General features: G+C 41.7%; 1 protein-coding gene across 3 annotated transcripts in view; it reads right to left on the bottom strand.

Annotated features, from left to right (window-relative positions):
• Positions 1 to 10142, bottom strand: part of KIF2A (kinesin family member 2A) — a 75822-nt gene extending 65680 nt beyond the window's left edge. For 2 of the 3 annotated variants that reach the window (XM_045895334.3, XM_045895342.3), the window contains exon 1: positions 9801 to 10140. In XM_045895334.3, the coding sequence (XP_045751290.1) occupies positions 9801 to 9864 (64 nt within the window). In that variant the 5' untranslated portion in view covers positions 9865 to 10140. Of the gene's footprint in view, positions 1 to 9800 lie in introns of all 3 variants that reach the window. The other variant, XM_045895348.3, reaches the window with a different exon arrangement.
• Positions 10143 to 17524: the final 7382 nt, after the last annotated feature.

Genomic DNA, 17524 nt, shown 5'->3' with positions numbered 1-17524 from the left:
TGGAAGTGACTCATACCTTAGGCTCACTTACTTTAAAGATACTAGTGGCAAAAACTATAAACAGCCTGAGTTGGATGCTCTCTTTGATATCACATTGTACCCAGGCTCTACAGTCCTCTACAAAATATTCATGAATAGGATTAGTTTGATTAAACGTAAGAGATTTTATAATCTACACTCAGACTTTCCAAATGTTAAGTCCATTCCTTTCAACATATCTGTTCTTTATTCAGCACAAATGATGTACCACCATATAACATCAATTCTTTTTGCAGGCTGCTGGATCTCATCTGTTCCTTAATCATTGCTCACCCTCCTGGACTGATGCAATCTTATCCTTGCCAGCTCTCACTTTCAGTATTATTCTCTCTCTAATCTATCACTAATCACTAGCTAACTCCTATTACTGCTCTTAGGAGATTAAGTCCTACTGTAGTTTCCAAGTGTCCTAGAAATTAATTCCAAGAAGCCTTACCTTACCTTTGTTTTCAAGTCTTCAATCAGGTGTCCCAGATTACTTCTCCCTCCTTATTTTCCTCTTCTATCACCCTCCCTTCTACCTGTTTTTAATGCCTTTTACCTGACAGCCCTCCATTTCCAGCTCAGGGACTTCTCACATGTTGTACTACGTGCCTGGAATGCCTCCTTCCCCCCATGGCAATCTACTGGTCAACTTCTTCTGATCATTAAAACTTCACTCTCCATGAAATTTTGTCAGATCACTATTAGGAAATGCTACTTTTCCAAAATAACGGATCACAACCCTGGGTGCACAGGGAAATCACCTCTATGTGTGAAGTTAAGTTTCATCAATGTAGGGGGTGCTTTAAATTTTTAGAATAAAATACTAATGCTCAGGCTCCATATCAGGCCAATTGAAACAGACTCTCTATGCAAAGGACCCAGATATTGGTGGTGATGGGTAGGGGGCTGTTTTTTATGTCTGGTTGTTTTTAATTTCAAAGTCCCACAGGTGATTCCAAAGAGTAGCCAGGGTTGTGAAACCACTATACAGACTCTACCCAGTTTAGAAACAGAACTCCCACAACTACATTTATCTAATGTTCTCTAAACATATCTGTATCTCACACCACTAAAATACACTTACCACATTGTCCTGACCAATGCATATGATGTAAATATGTGAAATTGCCCTTCATAAGGCTTAAACACTTCACAGTGATTTATATACTCTGAGCCCAGGGTTTCTCTTCAACAAAATGGGTAAAATACTGTTTACCTTGCAGGGTTGTCATGAAATCCAAGCAAGATACTGGCCGTTAACATATTTAGGGAAGCAACTGACTTTATAAAGGGCGCAAATGTTAAATCCCTTCAGGTATCAAGAATAACACCCGGATTCAATTTTTAAGAAACAAACAGAATTCATGTGGCAGTATGGAAGACACAAGCTATCTGGATGAAGCTGAGGAGACAAATGCTGACCAAGAGTTATAATCAAAAAGTCATTCTTTATATAGTGTAGACACCTTGCAAATTTTACTGTAAATGCGTCCCATCCTGATCCCGTCTTTCCTTTAAATTTTTTTTATATAGCCCAGGGAGGTGTCTGATTCTTCCAGTCCCTTGGCCACACTGTGTGAGGAGAGTTGTTTCCAAATTACATACAAGTACCTGCAGGTGGTCGACCAGTTTTCATGCTCCCCTACCTTGGTCCCTGTGTCTACAAGCACCCCGATATCTCGACAGAAACCTGATGCCACGGCTCCTTTACCAGAAATGTAAACGTGAAAAAACCGGATTCCCTTCAGTATCAAAACAAGGGTAAAAAGTCATAAAGTTAAAACTCAGACGGGTATTAGAGAAAAGAAAATAGGCCAGTAATAACAAATAATGACAATTTCAGTAAAGTGACAGGGGCTATAAGGACTGGTGGTACTGTATTAAGACAAATTTTGAGGATGAATATGGGCTTATCAGGAAAGCACACCGTAAGGGATAATGGATATTGGTCTTGGGCAGAGGAGGTGAAAGGGACAGCATTTCCAGAAGACTCCTAACTTCAAGAGTCTAAATAAAGAGCCTAAACCTAAAAAGGGAAGTGGTAATCAGGTACACACAGAACAGCATACTTCTATCGGTACTTACCATACTATACATCAATCATTTATTTACTGTTTTTGAAGGCAGGAACTGTGTGTGCCTTATTCTTTTTTGTATCTCCAACACCTATCAGAATGCCTGACATATAATAAGCTATTAATAAAAAAGTATTTAATTAAATCTGCAGTAAGAAAAAACTATGAGATCACACTTTTGTGATCTGGCATAATCACTTATGGTCTATATACCAAAACATCCTCACTCTCTAATAAATACCCACTTGGACTGCAAGGTTGGTTGTAGTGGACAACAACAAAAATAAGCAGTACCAAAACCAGAGAGCCCTAGGCAAAGACTAGATTTACAAGCACAACTTTAAAAAGGGACACCTCCCTACCCATTTTACTCCCAGGAGACAGTAACAAAAAGTTAACTTAAGATTAACCAACAAAGCGGGGCACCTGGGTGGCTCAGTCGGTTAAGCGGCTGCCTTCGGCTCAGGTCATGATCCCAGGATCCTGGGATCGAGCCCCGCATCGGGCTCCCTGCTCAGCTGGAAGCCTGCTTCCCCCTCTCCCGCTCCCCCTGCTTGTGTTCCCTCTCTCGCTGTGTTTCTCTCTGTCAAATAAATAAATAAAAATCTTTAAATAAAAAAAAAAAGATTAACCAACAATGAAATGATATTTCATTTCATTTGAGCAAGTTTTCACAAGACAAATCCCAATAAGCATGAACCTGAATTTATTTAGCTCTCTATAGAAGTACATGGCACAGTATCCACTATGTGTAATCAAGCCCTTAAATGTTTAAGATGGTTAGGTTCTAATGCCTATTTTCACTTAGGCACTATAATACCATTTTTATTACTTTAATCAAAAGAGATATGATGTGATGGGAGGGCAACGTAACCTATATTAACTCTACACTGGACCAGAAGAGTGAAAATGAGTTGTACCTGAGGCTTAAAAACCGTATCTATTCCATTAGAAGTATGATCTCAAAATAAATAAACACCTTAAAAGATTATTTTAGGTTACAGGACAGAGGTGTTAAAAGCAAAGTAGATGGCTGAATCCGAGAATTAAGCTTTGCAAAAGATGAATATAATATTAACGACAAGTATACTTGTGACAGAATGAGTCCAGATGATCTCTCAAGGAACCCTGCTCCGGATATTCCACACTCAAGCCTCCTTCCCTATTTAAACAAGACACAGGCTTAACTAGCTCTTTGTTATTTTCTAGATCTTAAAAAATTATGACACACAAAACAAGTTGACACATAACCTGTCTCCAGAGTTCCAAAATTTTTGCCTTAAGAATCAAGTGACTAGGCAATGAACATAGATTCCTGGGTTTCTGTGATAATTCTAGAAGCAATAAGTGACTAGTGAAAAGGGCTTTAATTTAAAGCCTTAAACTGCTGAATTTTTATCCTGATAGTTAATAAAATGTCAGAATTCATGATCTCACCAATTCGGAAAATTTAATTCAATGTTATCAGTTGTAGGTTTTCTGAGCCTCTTGTAGCAGTAGAAAAAAATTTTACTACAGGGGCTTTTACATCTAAAAAAAAAAAAAACCCACTGAAGTACAAAAAGTATACAACTTCAGGGGCACCTGGGTGGCTCAGTTATTAAGCGTCTGCCTTCGTCTCAGGTCATGATCCCACGGTCCTGGGATCGAGCCCCACATCGGGCTTCCTGCTCAGCGGGAAGCCTGCTTCTCCCTCTCCCACTCCCCCTGCTTGTGTTCCCTCTTTCTGTCAAATAAATAAATAAATAAATAAATAAATAAATAAATAAATAAATAAATAAATAAATAAATCTTTAAAAAAAAAAGTATACAACTTCATACCATCATCCACAAGCACTTAAAAAGAAAACTAGGAGTGAAAGAACCTAGGGTTTGGTTGAGGTTATGCCCCTAATTAACATGTGATCTTGACAAATAATCCAACCTTAGATTCTTCACCTATAAAATGATAAATCTACAACCTTCCTACCATGCATTACCTCATAGGGTTTTTTGTGAGGATCCAATCAGACAACTGTTTGAAAACAACGAAGGCCTACATGAAAAAATGCTCAACATCATTCGGCATCAGGGAAATACAAATTAAACCACAGTGAGATACCAGTCAAAATGGCTAAAATTAACAAGTCGGGAAACAAAAGATGTTGGCAAGGATGCAGAGAAAGAGGAACCCTCTTACACTGCTGGTGGGAATGCAAACTGGGGCAGGCATTCTGGAAAACAGTATGGAGGTTCCTCAAAAAGTTAAAAAAAAAAAAAAATAGAGCTACCCAATGACCCAGCAATTGCACTACTAGGTATTTATCCAAAGGATACAAACATAGTGATTCGAAGGGGCACATGCAACCCAATGTTTACAGCAGCAAAATCCACAATAGCCAAACTATGAAAAGAGCACAGATGTCCAACCACAGGTGAATGGATAAAGATGTGGTGTATATATATACAATGGAGTATTACTCAGCCATCAAAAAATTGAAATCTTGCCATTTGCAACGATGTGGATGGAACTAGAGGGTATTATGCTAAGCAAAATAAGTCAACCAGAGAAAGATAATTATCATATGATGTCATTCATGGAATTCAAGAAAGAGAACAGGTAAACATGGGGAAAGGGAGGGAAAAATAAAATAAGACGAGGGGCGCCTGGGTGGCTCAGTGGTTAAGCGTCTGCCTTCGGCTCAGGTCATGATCCTAGGGTCCTGGGATCGAGCCCCGCATCGGGCTCCCTGCTCCACGGGAAGCCTGCTTCTCCCTCTCCCACTCCCCCTGCTTGTGTTCCCTCTCTCGCTGTGTCTCTCTCTGTCAAACAAATAAATAAAATCTTTTAAAATAAATAAATAAATAAATAAAATAAAATAAGATGAAATCAGAGTGAGGCAAATCATAAAAAACTCTTGATCAAAGGAAACAAACTGAGGGTTGCTAGGCAGAGGGAGGTGGGGGCATGGGGTAACTGGGTGATGGATATTAAGGAGGGTACGTGATATAATGAGCACTGGGTGCTATAAGCAACTGATGAACCACTAAACTCTAGCTCTGAAGCTAATAATACACTATATGTTACCTAACTGATTTTAAAGAAAACTATGAAGGCCTAACTATACATATATGGAAGCATTATCATGTTACTTACCATGTAAAAGGAAATTATTAATCCACAAATTTCCCCATTCCACTCACTCCACAGAGCCACATAATGGTACCTAAACAACAACTGTATTGCTACGTTGTTCATTTTTATTACCTACATTCACACAGTCCATTCTCCAAAGTCTACATATGACATGCAAAGATGAACTAGCAAAGAATAAATATGGCAAAATAGGTAGGAGAATTAGGCCATTTAAAATCTTTCCTAAAGATTGCCTGCTCTAAACTCCAAGATTCCCGATAAATCCTTTGAAATCTTTACCTTCATGATTTCAGATGCTTAATTAAAGCATTCTTTTCACCAACACTGTGATCTTCTAGTTACTATACCATTATCACTTTTTACCAGATCATTCCAACTGGGCTCTATAACACTGCTCCCTAGCGCCCTATGACTGAGAAGCAATTTCCTACACATCCTTATTGGGCTGTAGAAAGCTGTGTATGGTTCCTAAATAACAGAATTCTCCCTTTACTGCCACAGTTCTTAATAGTCTGGTTTCTGTGCTATGCAAGACAGGTTCCTGGCTGCCACTACAAGCTGTGAGAATCCAGACAAGTCCCTTAAGGTGACTTGGGACTCTGTTTCCATATTTATAAAAATGAGAACTAGATTAACTTCAAGGATCTTTCTGGTTGATCTTTCTCTTCAGATCACATATATCAATGCTGTGACTAAGAGACCCCAGAAAACAATCCCATCAGAGTTGCAGCTTCCAAATATTCAAAACATTTCTCATCCCTCCCCCAGTCTCTAAAGGATAATTACAGACACTGTCAAACAGGTGAGAGATGTTTTAACAGTGCTTTTCAGATTTCCCAATAAAGACTACCTAGCTATGGTGACTGGGTGGCTCAGTTGGTGAAGCCTCTGCCTTCACGTCAGGTCATGATCCCAGAATCCTGGGATGGAGCCCCATGTCAGCCTCCCTGCTCAGTGGGGAGCCTGCTTCTCCCTCTCCCTCTGCCTGCCACTCCCCATTTGTGCACACTGTGAAATACATAAAATCTAAAAAAAAAAAAAAAAAGCTATCTAGCTATGTAACAGTAAGAGTGCAGGTTTTAGAGTCACTGGATTCCAAAAATGAGTTGAATCAAAAGGGTAATAGGAAGCCACATGCAAAAAAATAAATTATACATGACTATCCAATTCCAGAAACTAGTCTAATTTCGTAACAGGTTATTGCCTGTGGTGGGGAACAATCTCAGTACATCTGATCTCTGTCATTTTTAACTTCAGAAGACCAGAAATGTCAGATTAGCTTTAGCAGATCACTCAATTCCAGTCAACTCTGGGGATGTTGTACTAAGAGGCCTGAATGGAGTGGGGTGGAGCAGAATAAGGAGATGGTAGCCTAGATAGCCTACCTTATCTTCCAGGTAAGATGTCATCAGAATGGTTAACTTAAATGTTTGAAAACCAAAGATCCAATAATGAATGATTCACTCAAAAACTATATGCAAGAACCTCTGCTAGGCACATGGAGGAGATACACAGATGAATTCAGGAAACTGAAGAGGCTATAAGTATTTTAATCCCATAACACCCTGACTGTGGTTGAAGTGGATGTGGGTAGCCTGCCATCCCTCAATTGGATTCTCTACACCACCTCACCTCCAGTGCAGTTTGAAAATATAATATTAAAAGAAATATACCCAAATATTAATACTTCAGGAAATATGCTGCTTCATGAATGATACAGAATGACTTAGGAATTCAGAGGCTGACTATCCATCTGGTTTTAGTAATTAGTGAAGACGTAATGGGATTAGTTTTGAGCAGGGCCTTTAAAGATAAGAATAAATTCATTTTAGTTTACCTGTTGGCCCTCAGAATATGTTTTATTTCTATATGAGCATCAGATTGGAGAAGCATGCTCTGAAACAAGGACAAGTATCACCATTAGGAAGCATGCGGAACATCAAGTCACCAGTTAATAGCGGTCTACAGCAGCCCTTTTTTTTTTTTTAAAGATTTTATTTATTTATTTGAGAGAGAGAGCACATGAGAGGGGGGAGGGTCAGAGGGGGAAGCAGGCTCCCCGCCGAGCAGGGAGCCCGATGCGGGACTCGATCCAGGGACTCCAGGATCACGACCTGAGCCGAAGGCAGTCGCTTAACCAACTGAGCCACCCAGGCGCCCTACAGCAGCCCTTCTTCACTCATGTGATTTCCATTGTCTCAGGCATTACATTAGTGCTCATCCAACTACAAAGTTTATTTTTGTTACAATAACCACTAGTGTTTTATCCAATACAGATGTGCTATAGAAGTGGAAGGAAACAAAACAGCTTCTTTAATGTGAAAAAAGAAAGCTTGTGGGGAGTTTCCCAGGCATTTTTTTTTCTACTGTGACACACCACTATCCAATGCAAATGACCATTCCCTTCAAGTTATCTACTTTTACCTTCCACCAATTCCATCATGCATCTGAGGGGCATAAATAGGTATATGACTAAAGGTTGGGATAATACACATTGTAACAATTTCCATTATGACCTAATCGACAAACTGCTTTGAAATGTGACTTTAGGTTATTAGCACCTATAGAAGAACACAAAGCTCTGATATATATGTTTGGATTTCTGGTAAAGGCAAAAGGGCAAAGGCTCAAAGACTATTAAAAGTCTCTGTCCTAGAACCCTAAAATGAACCAAAATTATTTCAAGTTATGCGTTTAAACAAAAAAACTGTTTAGAAAAAATAAAAAAATACAAAGCTTTCAAATGCCATATGATACTGGTTTTTTAAAATATGTTTTGTAGGGGGCGACTGAGTGGCGCAGTCGTTAAGCGTCTGCCCTCGGCTCAGGTCATGATCCCAGGGTCCTGGGATCGAGCCCCGCATCGGGCTCCCTGCTCCGCGGGAAGCCTGCTTCTCCCTCTCCCACTCCCCCTGCTTGTGTTCCCTGTCTCGGTGTGTTTCTCTCTGTCAAATAAATAAATAAAATCTTTAAAAAAATAAATTAAATATGTTTTGTAGTAACACCTACAATCACAAAGGCTTAGAATGTAAAGAACTTAACACATTTTATTGCACCCCCAAATTTTATATGCAAATCCTACTTTCATTGGAATGCAGTGAACCCTCGTTCACCTAAAAAAGAAATGACAGTAACAGTACTGTTTAAGGACGGTAATTGGAAGAGAAAATAAAAAGAAACCCCAACCCAAGAAAAGGAGACATCGCTTTCCCAGTGGTGTTACTGGTAACTACTAAAGCTCTAAGCGGTATACGCGATCTTTTCACATACAGGGTAATGATGTTTCCGGCTGTTAATGCAAATTATCTCAAATAGAAGGGGAAAAAAATCATTCGCTATATGAGGTCTAACAATATATCACACAGGTAACAGGGAAGTCAACCTAGCTTCACATAACTTGGTCAAACTTGCTTAGAAACCAGGAGGGTGTGGATGTGATAGCAACGTTACTACTGACTAGGCAAGAGGATAAAAAGCCATAAATAAAGGTGTCAGGGAGATGGAGTCATGAACACCGCACACACCTATTACATATCTCTAGCTCTTCCAATATTCGAATTGAAAGAAAATTGTACTTCTCTCTCTCCATGCGTTTTCTCCTTTACAATATAAATTATTTCCAAGCCTGGCTAGCGTCTCACTCCACACCCCAACCTAGTGACATAAAACATTTTCCCCAAGAGGAGCCTAAAAAAGATACGTAAGCCTAAGGCTTTTTTTCTTTTCTTTTGAATTAAGCATGTATGTTCACCTCATCTTACACTTCTCTCTCAGTTACCTCTCCAGAGGGTGTGAAAAATATCAACATCCGGTCGCCCACCCCACCCTCTCGGTAATGCATCGCGTTGACTGGGCTCATCCCTCTCCTTCCCTTTCAGCCTCATCACCTCTGAGAAGCTTATCGAACACTTCTTCCCCCCGCTCCCCCCCACCCCCACATATTCATGGCCGAGCACGACGTTCTCCGCATCCTTCTTCCAAGGAAGGGACTAGCAAAAAAAAAAAAAGAAAGGCATGCTCGAGAAGCGACGGGCGAAGAAGCCTGACCAGCTTCAGGGTTGGCCTTTTTCCCCCTGCATCGGGCCGGTAGTCGGTTCTCTAAACACTGAAACCCCTGGTCTCCACGCTCTCCCCACCCCACCCCACCCCCGAGATACTGCTGGAAAATGAAAAGGCCGGGGTGAAACGCGAGGCTGGGTCCTCCCTAAAGAAGCCCGCTGCCCCCGGCCCCGCGGGCTGGAGTCCCCGGGGAGGATGGAGATCGCAGGAAGAGCGGGGACCCCTGTCCCGGGACCGTCCGCCTCACCCGCCCGAACCCCCAGAGGTGCGGCCGCGACACCCAGGCCATCGCCAGCGGCCCCTCCCCGCCCCCCGCACTGCAGCGGCACCCGGGGCGGACCCCACGCCGGCCTCACTCGCACACACGCCACACACAAAAGCGCCGCGGCCGCCGCCTTCCCGCCCCCACAGCCCGGCGGAGCAATCAATGAGGCGGCCGGCCCCGCGTCCCCTCCATGAACACCCGAATGCGGGGCCCGGCCGGTAGGGGCGGCGGCGCGGCTCACCATCGCTCCGCTTGATCTCCACGTAAATCCCGATCTGGATCTTGCCGAAGTTGGCCGTTGCCATCACCTCATCTGGAGCAGCGGCGGCGGGCCGAGGGAGGGGGACTGGAGGGCGGAAAAGGCGGGGAGGGGGCGGGGTGGGTGTGGGAGGGGGAGCGGTTGCCCGCGGCCGCGCCGGCCCGGGCGACAGCGTGAACGCGAGTCGGGGCCGCGAGGAGCAGCGGCAGGGAAGCAGGCGGAGGCCCCGGGCCTGCAGGCCGACGGGAGGACGCGCACGCCGGGGCGTCGGGGTGAAGCGAGGGCCGGGGCCGTCAGGCGGCGCGGGGGACAGTGGGAGGGCCCGCGCCGCCCGCCCGGGAGCCGACGCTGGGGAGGCGGGGCGCCGCGCGCGTGCGCAGAGCGCGCCTCCCGCGTCTCTTCCTTCTTGACCAGCCTTTCCCCGCTGCGTTGAGGCGCCCCCCCGCGCAGCTCCGTGGCTGGGCGGGCGGGCGTCGGCCGCGGCTTGGTCGGCGGAGGGAGCGGAGCGCGCGTGGCACCGCCCCGAGAGATCCAGGGTCGGGTTTGATTTCGGCGCGCGGCCTGGAAGAGGCGGGCACCCGCTCTGGTGCCTTCCTGTCTCTCTGGCTTCCATGATTTGTCCCTGTGGCCGGAATGGATTAAGGGCCCTATCGGTTGTGGGCTTTCCGAGTGGGAATGTGGGGCTGAGCGACGTGAATTTAGGGACCGGCCATTGACAGAACGGGCAGAGTGTTTCATCTTAGAGTGTCAGCTGTGTTGCCACTTAGAGGGGGCCGGCCCAAGTAAGGGTTCCCATCCGGTTACGGAAAAGGGGAAGAAAAACCTTGCGGTGTCACCCACCCTTAAATCCGAATGGAGATCCTCTTCTTCATGGCCTTGCCTTATAGCTAGCTCATCGCGACTCAAACATAAACCGTGTGCTGGAGCCGCCTTGACTGTTCCGTTTATGGTGCATCCGAAGCTGGTGTCTAGTCTCTGCTGTAGGTAGGGTTCAAGACTTCATTTGCTCTGGTCCATAAAGCCAGTAACTATGATTCAAGGACAGAGGGCAGACAACATAAGGTTGACTAAGGAATGTGCCTTTTCTGCAGTCACTTGACTAGTCTGACCACATCAACATGAAGAGAAAGACTCTCCACCCTGGGAAAGCAGGAAGACCATGTGGACAAGGAACGTGGAAACTGTTTACAGCACCGTGTAGAAACCAACAGAAGTGTGACTTTCGCTTCTAGCGTTCAGACGTGTTACGGAGGAAACACACTTTTCGTGCCTTATTTTCTCTAGTCATTGTTAATCTCTCTGTAATAATAACTAAAAATATACAGTTTTAAAATTTAAAAATTGGAAGCTAGGTACATGTGTGTTAAGTGCATATGTACATATATGCACACGCCTAGAATTTTCAGCCCAATAATCAAGACAAGTAGATCCTAAAAAATGTTGAAAGACTCAGGACTCCATCTGTAACTTGAACATATTGAAGGCATACTCGTCAAAAGAATGAAGTTTCTTAGTTTATATGGGAGGGGGGAAAACGCTGGGTAGACAACTTAGAAAATAACGTCTACTTTTTTTTTTTTAAGAGAGGGAGAGTGTGGGGGACTTAGGGAGAGAGAGAATCTTAAGCAGGGTTGATGGCCAGCGTGGAGCCCCTTCTGGGTCTCCATCTCACAACCCCAGGATCCTGACCTGAGCTGAAATCAAGAGTCAGGTGCTCAACTGACTGAGTGACCCAGGTGCCCCATACTGTCTGTTTTTCTATTCCAGAAATGACTACTGTAAATCTCACTTCAGAACCTCTGTTTCAAAATAAGATTTGACCAAATCAAGATTTGGTGGTTTTTTGTTTCAACTAATCTTAAGAGTTTTATCTGAACTCTTCGGGTTCTGCCTACTAGAACTCATTCTCTGATGACTCTATGACTGAGGTGTAAAGCATCTATTTGCTTGAAAATGCTTTACAGAATGCAAGGAAATCAAGCTGTACAGCTTTTAAATTTAAAATTGCTTCGTAAAATATGTTTTATCATGGTTGCTGACACATACCTTATACCCTGTGGGTTATGTAATTAAGGAGTCTAAACCTTTAATCCGTATACAAAGGTATTTTAAAAAGATGTATATGATCCTGCTCCATAAAAAAGTGTATGAGACATACCACATATCAAATATAAAAACCTTTCTTTTGTAGGTCATACCCAAAAGGCTTATGTTTTTTGGTACATCTCAACATATAAATTTACCAAGACTTGCATCTTGGGCTTTGTGTGCAAGTAGCCTCCTAAAGAACAGTCCTGAATAAATGCAATGAGGCTATGTTTCCATCAACATCCAAGATCAAGATCAAGAATTCTGACTGTAGCTCGGGCATTAGCCAAATATATAACCCTAACTATAAGAGTGACTGGCACACACTGACATTTATTCAATGAGTTAACTTGTTAAACTGCTCTGAATCTCTGTTACCTCTTAGAATAGGCTGGAAAAGTATTCTCTCAACTGCAGAAAGTTTCTCTGAGTGTCAAATGAAATAATTAAACACCGCGGTGCTTTGATACTTAACAAAGTATCATACAAGTTTAAAAACAAAGTAAAACCATCCTATAAAAAATAAGCCATACTCTACTATGATCTTCAAATAATTAATTAGAATTTTATGTCCAGTGACATAAAATGAAACACAGTTGGCATCGGCTCTGACCCTCAGCACCTCACATTTGGCAGGAGAGCAAGAGCTTTACACATCTGTCTGTATTCTTTTACCCACTCCAGGCCATTCTGGCAGAATAATCTTGCTCAATGACCACTTCTGTCAAGTCATAACCTAGTAAGAGTGGTTGCTGTTGACCTATCCTATCCTGAGTTGATAAACTGTTCTTAAAAAATCACTGTTATTTTCATCCAACCAAGCCAGTCTCCTTTTTTATGCCTGGAATTCTTTTTAAAAATGTCTGTGCTTGGGCGCCTGGGTGGCTCAGTTGGTTGGGTGACTGCCTTCGGCTCGGGTCATGATCCTGGAGTCCCGGGATCGAGTCCCGCATCGGGTCCCTGCTCGGCGGGGAGTCTGCTTCTCCCTCTGACCTTCCTCCTTCTCATGCTCTCTGTCTCTCATTCTCTCTCTCTCAAATAAAAAAAAAAAAAAATCTTAAAAAAAATTTTTTTTTTTTTTAAATAAAAAATAAAAATGTCTGTGCTTTGGAGTCTTTAGTACACAAACCTTAAGAGATTATTCCAAGGAAGAGGCTGTCAAACTAGTGAGTTTTGAGGCAGCAGCCCGCACTCCCCTTAACCAGTCATCTGCTCCTCTGGTGGAGAGTAGAGGTACAACTTGGCTCCAGTTTAGCTCAGATTATCTGTACCTGTCTACATCTTCTAACTGGAACTTTTCCATTTAGTATTCACATCTATTCTCAATTACTCCCACAGTTTGTGGATCTAGGATCAAATGGAGAAAATAGGTAGGGTTAGCAGAGACTGTCTTTGGTTTTAGTATTGTCCACTTTTGCCCAGAACTTTCTTGCAGACTTTTTTTTTTTTTAAAGACCTTTTGGTGGTGATTCCCCTTTCCCCTTAATTTACTCTGATTTAAATTCTAATTAAACTGGTGTAACTTCACTGTAATTAATTTTAGTCCTTACACAAATATATTAAAAACGCCTGGAGATACAAATCCCAATTTTACCTGCTCTAAAATATCTACTCTTTTCTTCTCCTCTGGATTTCTTTCCATTGCCTACAAACATGTTCAGGCAATTTTTCTCCTGAGGAGAAAAAAAAAAATCTCCTCTTGATCCTTCACTTCCTATTTAAATTCCATTCTATTTTTCACTTTCCCTCCCCTGCCAAATTCTCAGATGAGTGCTCTAAATACTCACTGTCTTCATTCCCCATCACTCATTCATTTCCTAAGCCCTAAATCTGGATTCATTCCTCTACTGAATTGTATTTTTCAGTAATACAATTCTGAATTGTATTACTTCCAATTACCTCATTAAATGGACATTACCATCTTTATTTGCCTTAAACTCTGAAAAAAATGGTCTACCTACTTTCTTCCCTACAACACCTTGCCCATTCCTGCCTCAGTTTCTGCTTATCTAATAAATGACTTGCCCTTCTCTTTTCTTCTCCACTTAAAGCCTTTCCATGTGGCATGGTGCACTGGAAGTCTCCCTTGTTTATGGAGCTTTCTCCTGTCAATTTAATCTATAATGACTGTCCTATGTGGGTGATTCTCCCCCAATCATGATCATCACAAGGACCTAAGAAAGATTTTGAACAAATACAGAAGCACAAACTCTATTCCAGGGCCTAATGGTTTAAAATCTCCCGGGGGGGGGGGGGACACTTAATGTGGCCCACTTTTTATGAATAAACCAGGAGATTCTGAGGTGTAAGTACAACTGATTTAAATCTGTATGTACAACTGGTTGAGATCTATCGATTATACCTAAATTCCCATAATTCAATATTTTCTGTACATTGGCCACTTAGAGACTATGTACTAAATAGACTTTGATTATTTTCCTAGTCCACCTTCTTCATTATAATTCTTTCACTTACACTTTCTGATAGTGTATTGAAATGGATTAATGGTAAGCTGTTGGTAGAGAGCTAATGTACAAAACCTTTTAAGGTCTATATTGGACTTAGATCTATATAGAAATATCAAATCATATGGTGTCACATTCAATTATTGTCTACATTGAGACATTCCTAATATTTACACTTATTATTGTAATGTTTGCTTTAATTTCCATTTACATGACTAATCCCTCTCAAACATAGGAAGTATCAGTGTTTCCCCTTATGCCAGATTTTCAGTAATTTGATGAGCATGAACTCAGAAATAACAGGAAGTGGTCTTTTCACCATTTGCAGTAATATATCCAAATTTAAAAATCATTTCTATATCCTGGGGCCCCTGGGTGGCTCAGCTGGGTAAGTGGTCAGCTCTTGATTTTGGCTCAGGTCATCATCTCAGGGCTGTGAGATCCATCCCCATGTCAGGCTCTGTGCTGGATGTGGAGCCTGCTTAAGATTCTCTTCCTCTCTCTCCCTCTGCTCCTCCCTGCCCCCCCCCCCAAGTCACGTATATATCCTTACAATAGTTGTTGTTAATTCAGGAGCTTTAATAAACTCTTATATGTCACAGAGCATTGGTGATATAAACGAATATGACTAATGGTATGCTACACGTCCTCATTACATATTTTAAAAAACTATGAGCAGTGTTTAGTTTTCTCAGTGTATTCAGGGCAATTCAAGCACAACTAGAAAGAATGGGTCTCGGGGCACCTGGGTGGCTCAGTCGTTAAGCGTCTGCCTTCGGCTCAGGTCATGATCCCAGGGTCCTGGGATCAAGCCCCGCATCAGGCTCCCTGCTCAGCGGGAAGCCTGCTTCTCCCTCTCCCTCTCCACCTGCTTGTGTTCCCTCTGTCGCTGTGTCTCTCTCTGTCAAATAAATAAAATCTTTAAAAAAAAAAAAAAAGAAAGAATGGGTCTCACTAAAATATTTCTTTTTTTTTATTTTAAAGAGTTTTATTTACTTATTTGACAGAGTGAGAAAGAGAGAGCGAGAGAGCACAAGCAAAGGGAATGGCAGGCAGAGGGAAAAGCAGGCTACCCGCTGAGCAGTGAGCCTGATATAGGGCTCCATCCCAGGACCCTGGGATCATGACCCGTGCCAAAGGCAGACGCTCAACCTACTGAGCCACCCAGGGGCCTCAAAATATTTCTTATTGTTAAAAAATAGTACTTGATTTTTTGGGAATGATTTAAGCAACTTTACAGAAGGCAAAGTTTCCAATAAATAATAAGCCCCCAAAGATGCCTGATTTTCCTAACCTTTGTAAGTACACATACTTAATTTTGATGGCTGTTTGGATTCCTTGTTTAAATTGAAAACGTATGTTATATACCATTAATGGAGCATTGTAGGGACAGAGTAAATACATTTTCCAGCTGTGGAAATATATTAAAGACATTTTTTTACATCATAGATTTAGTTTTCAGTTAAGAGATTTTTTTGGCTTGATTCATTTCTTATGACTATTTCATTGTGTTTTAAACTAAACACTTAACAATTTTCAATAGCTACATAACACTCCATATATTTCTAAATCGTTTTCTGCTCACATATTCATTGTATTGTTGGGTTGTCTTCAATATTTTACCAAGATAAAATTCTCATTGTGAACATCTTTGTAAAACTTTTTTGTTGTGGGCCAGTTCCTCTAAATGTCTGCCCCCTCCCCACTCTAAAGTAATCTCCTTGAGGGTAGGAAGCTTATCTAATGTTCTTCACTGTATCCTTGGCACATAGAACAGCACGTAAAACACAGATGTTCAGCAAATATTTGTGGAATAAATGAAGGGAAAGCTTGATAACTGCATTATATATTGTCAACTTAGAGCTTTTGATCTGATAGTCTTTTCTCCTCCTGAAAGAGCTAAATTGGTAATGTATTTCCTCATTGATATAACCCAGAAAATCATATTTAATGTCAGTCTTCTAAACCTCAAAAATCTCTAGTAGACATAGATTATTACATATGTAACAAATGCTCATAAAACTGTTTTTAATACCAAAGGATAAAAAGTAAAATGAAAGTGAGACCCCCCCGCCCCTCCAAGCCCTCCTTGGCCTGGGAGGAGCCCCTGTTAATACCATAATAATCTAGTAATCCTCAAATTGTATCAGGCACAAAATTCATGTGGTTGGTTGTTACATACAGTCTAGGGTCCTGTCACCAGACACTGTGATTCTGTACATCTAGTATAAGAGATGACTAGTAGATCTAGTGTGATCTAGTAGATCAGTAGATTAAGAAACACCAAGAATAGAAACCGATTACATATGAAACATGCAGGATAAAGGACAGTGATATGGCAGTTTTCTGATTCTTAAGAATGGAGGAGACTGTCATTACCAGATGTTAGACTTTTTCTAGTGTACAGTTACACAAAGTAGGAAGTGGTCTATGTTGGTATCACTATAAAATGTAGTTTGAGGAAGAACCAGGCAAAATCGAAGTCAAAGAATGGAAAGATAACTGATAATTTAGAGAAATATATTAAAGAATACAACTACAGATGACAAGATTCCGTTGGAATTATTATTCTTGTTTACTCGTGAATGACATTTAAATAACCTTTACTAACTCACAAGACAAACGGTGAAAAAGCAGGAACTTGACCAGAAGAAAGCCCCCTGAGAATACAGAAGTAAATCCTCAGGCTGACTCCATGGGTGCTCAGTTGATCTAGTTCATGTTTTTACTGGAGTGCTGACTTCAAAGGAAACTTCCTGAAACCTCACAAATACTGACTTCTTTCAGAAGCTGGTAATATGAAGCAAAACAAAGTTTCCAACAACTCAGTTGTGATGAATTGTACTTGAGAACAGACAGTTCCTGTTAGAAGTAACCATACCCTATCATGTGACCCAGCAAGCTGTCCTGGATCACCACACTTGAGAATTTCAGGTTTGTTTTTTCTAAGTTTTCTATTCTAAGGAAAGTCACTCTTTTCAATAGAGATCTCTTTGGAACAGAAATCACAGGCCTTACCTGTGAAATAGGCATCATAATATTTAGAGATGTGTATGAGGTGGGGGGAGATTCTAATGAATATAAAGTATAAAGGGAGTGACTTAGAGTGCTCCATAAAAATGTATGGCCAAAAGACATGTATCATATGACCTC

This window comes from Mirounga angustirostris, unplaced genomic scaffold, assembly GCF_029215605.1.
Source record: "Mirounga angustirostris isolate CCGP_5_RB_7025 unplaced genomic scaffold, mMirAng1.0.hap1 SCAF_7, whole genome shotgun sequence".
Taxonomy (NCBI): domain Eukaryota; kingdom Metazoa; phylum Chordata; class Mammalia; order Carnivora; family Phocidae; genus Mirounga; species Mirounga angustirostris.
This window is presented reverse-complemented; position numbering and strand designations above follow the sequence as displayed.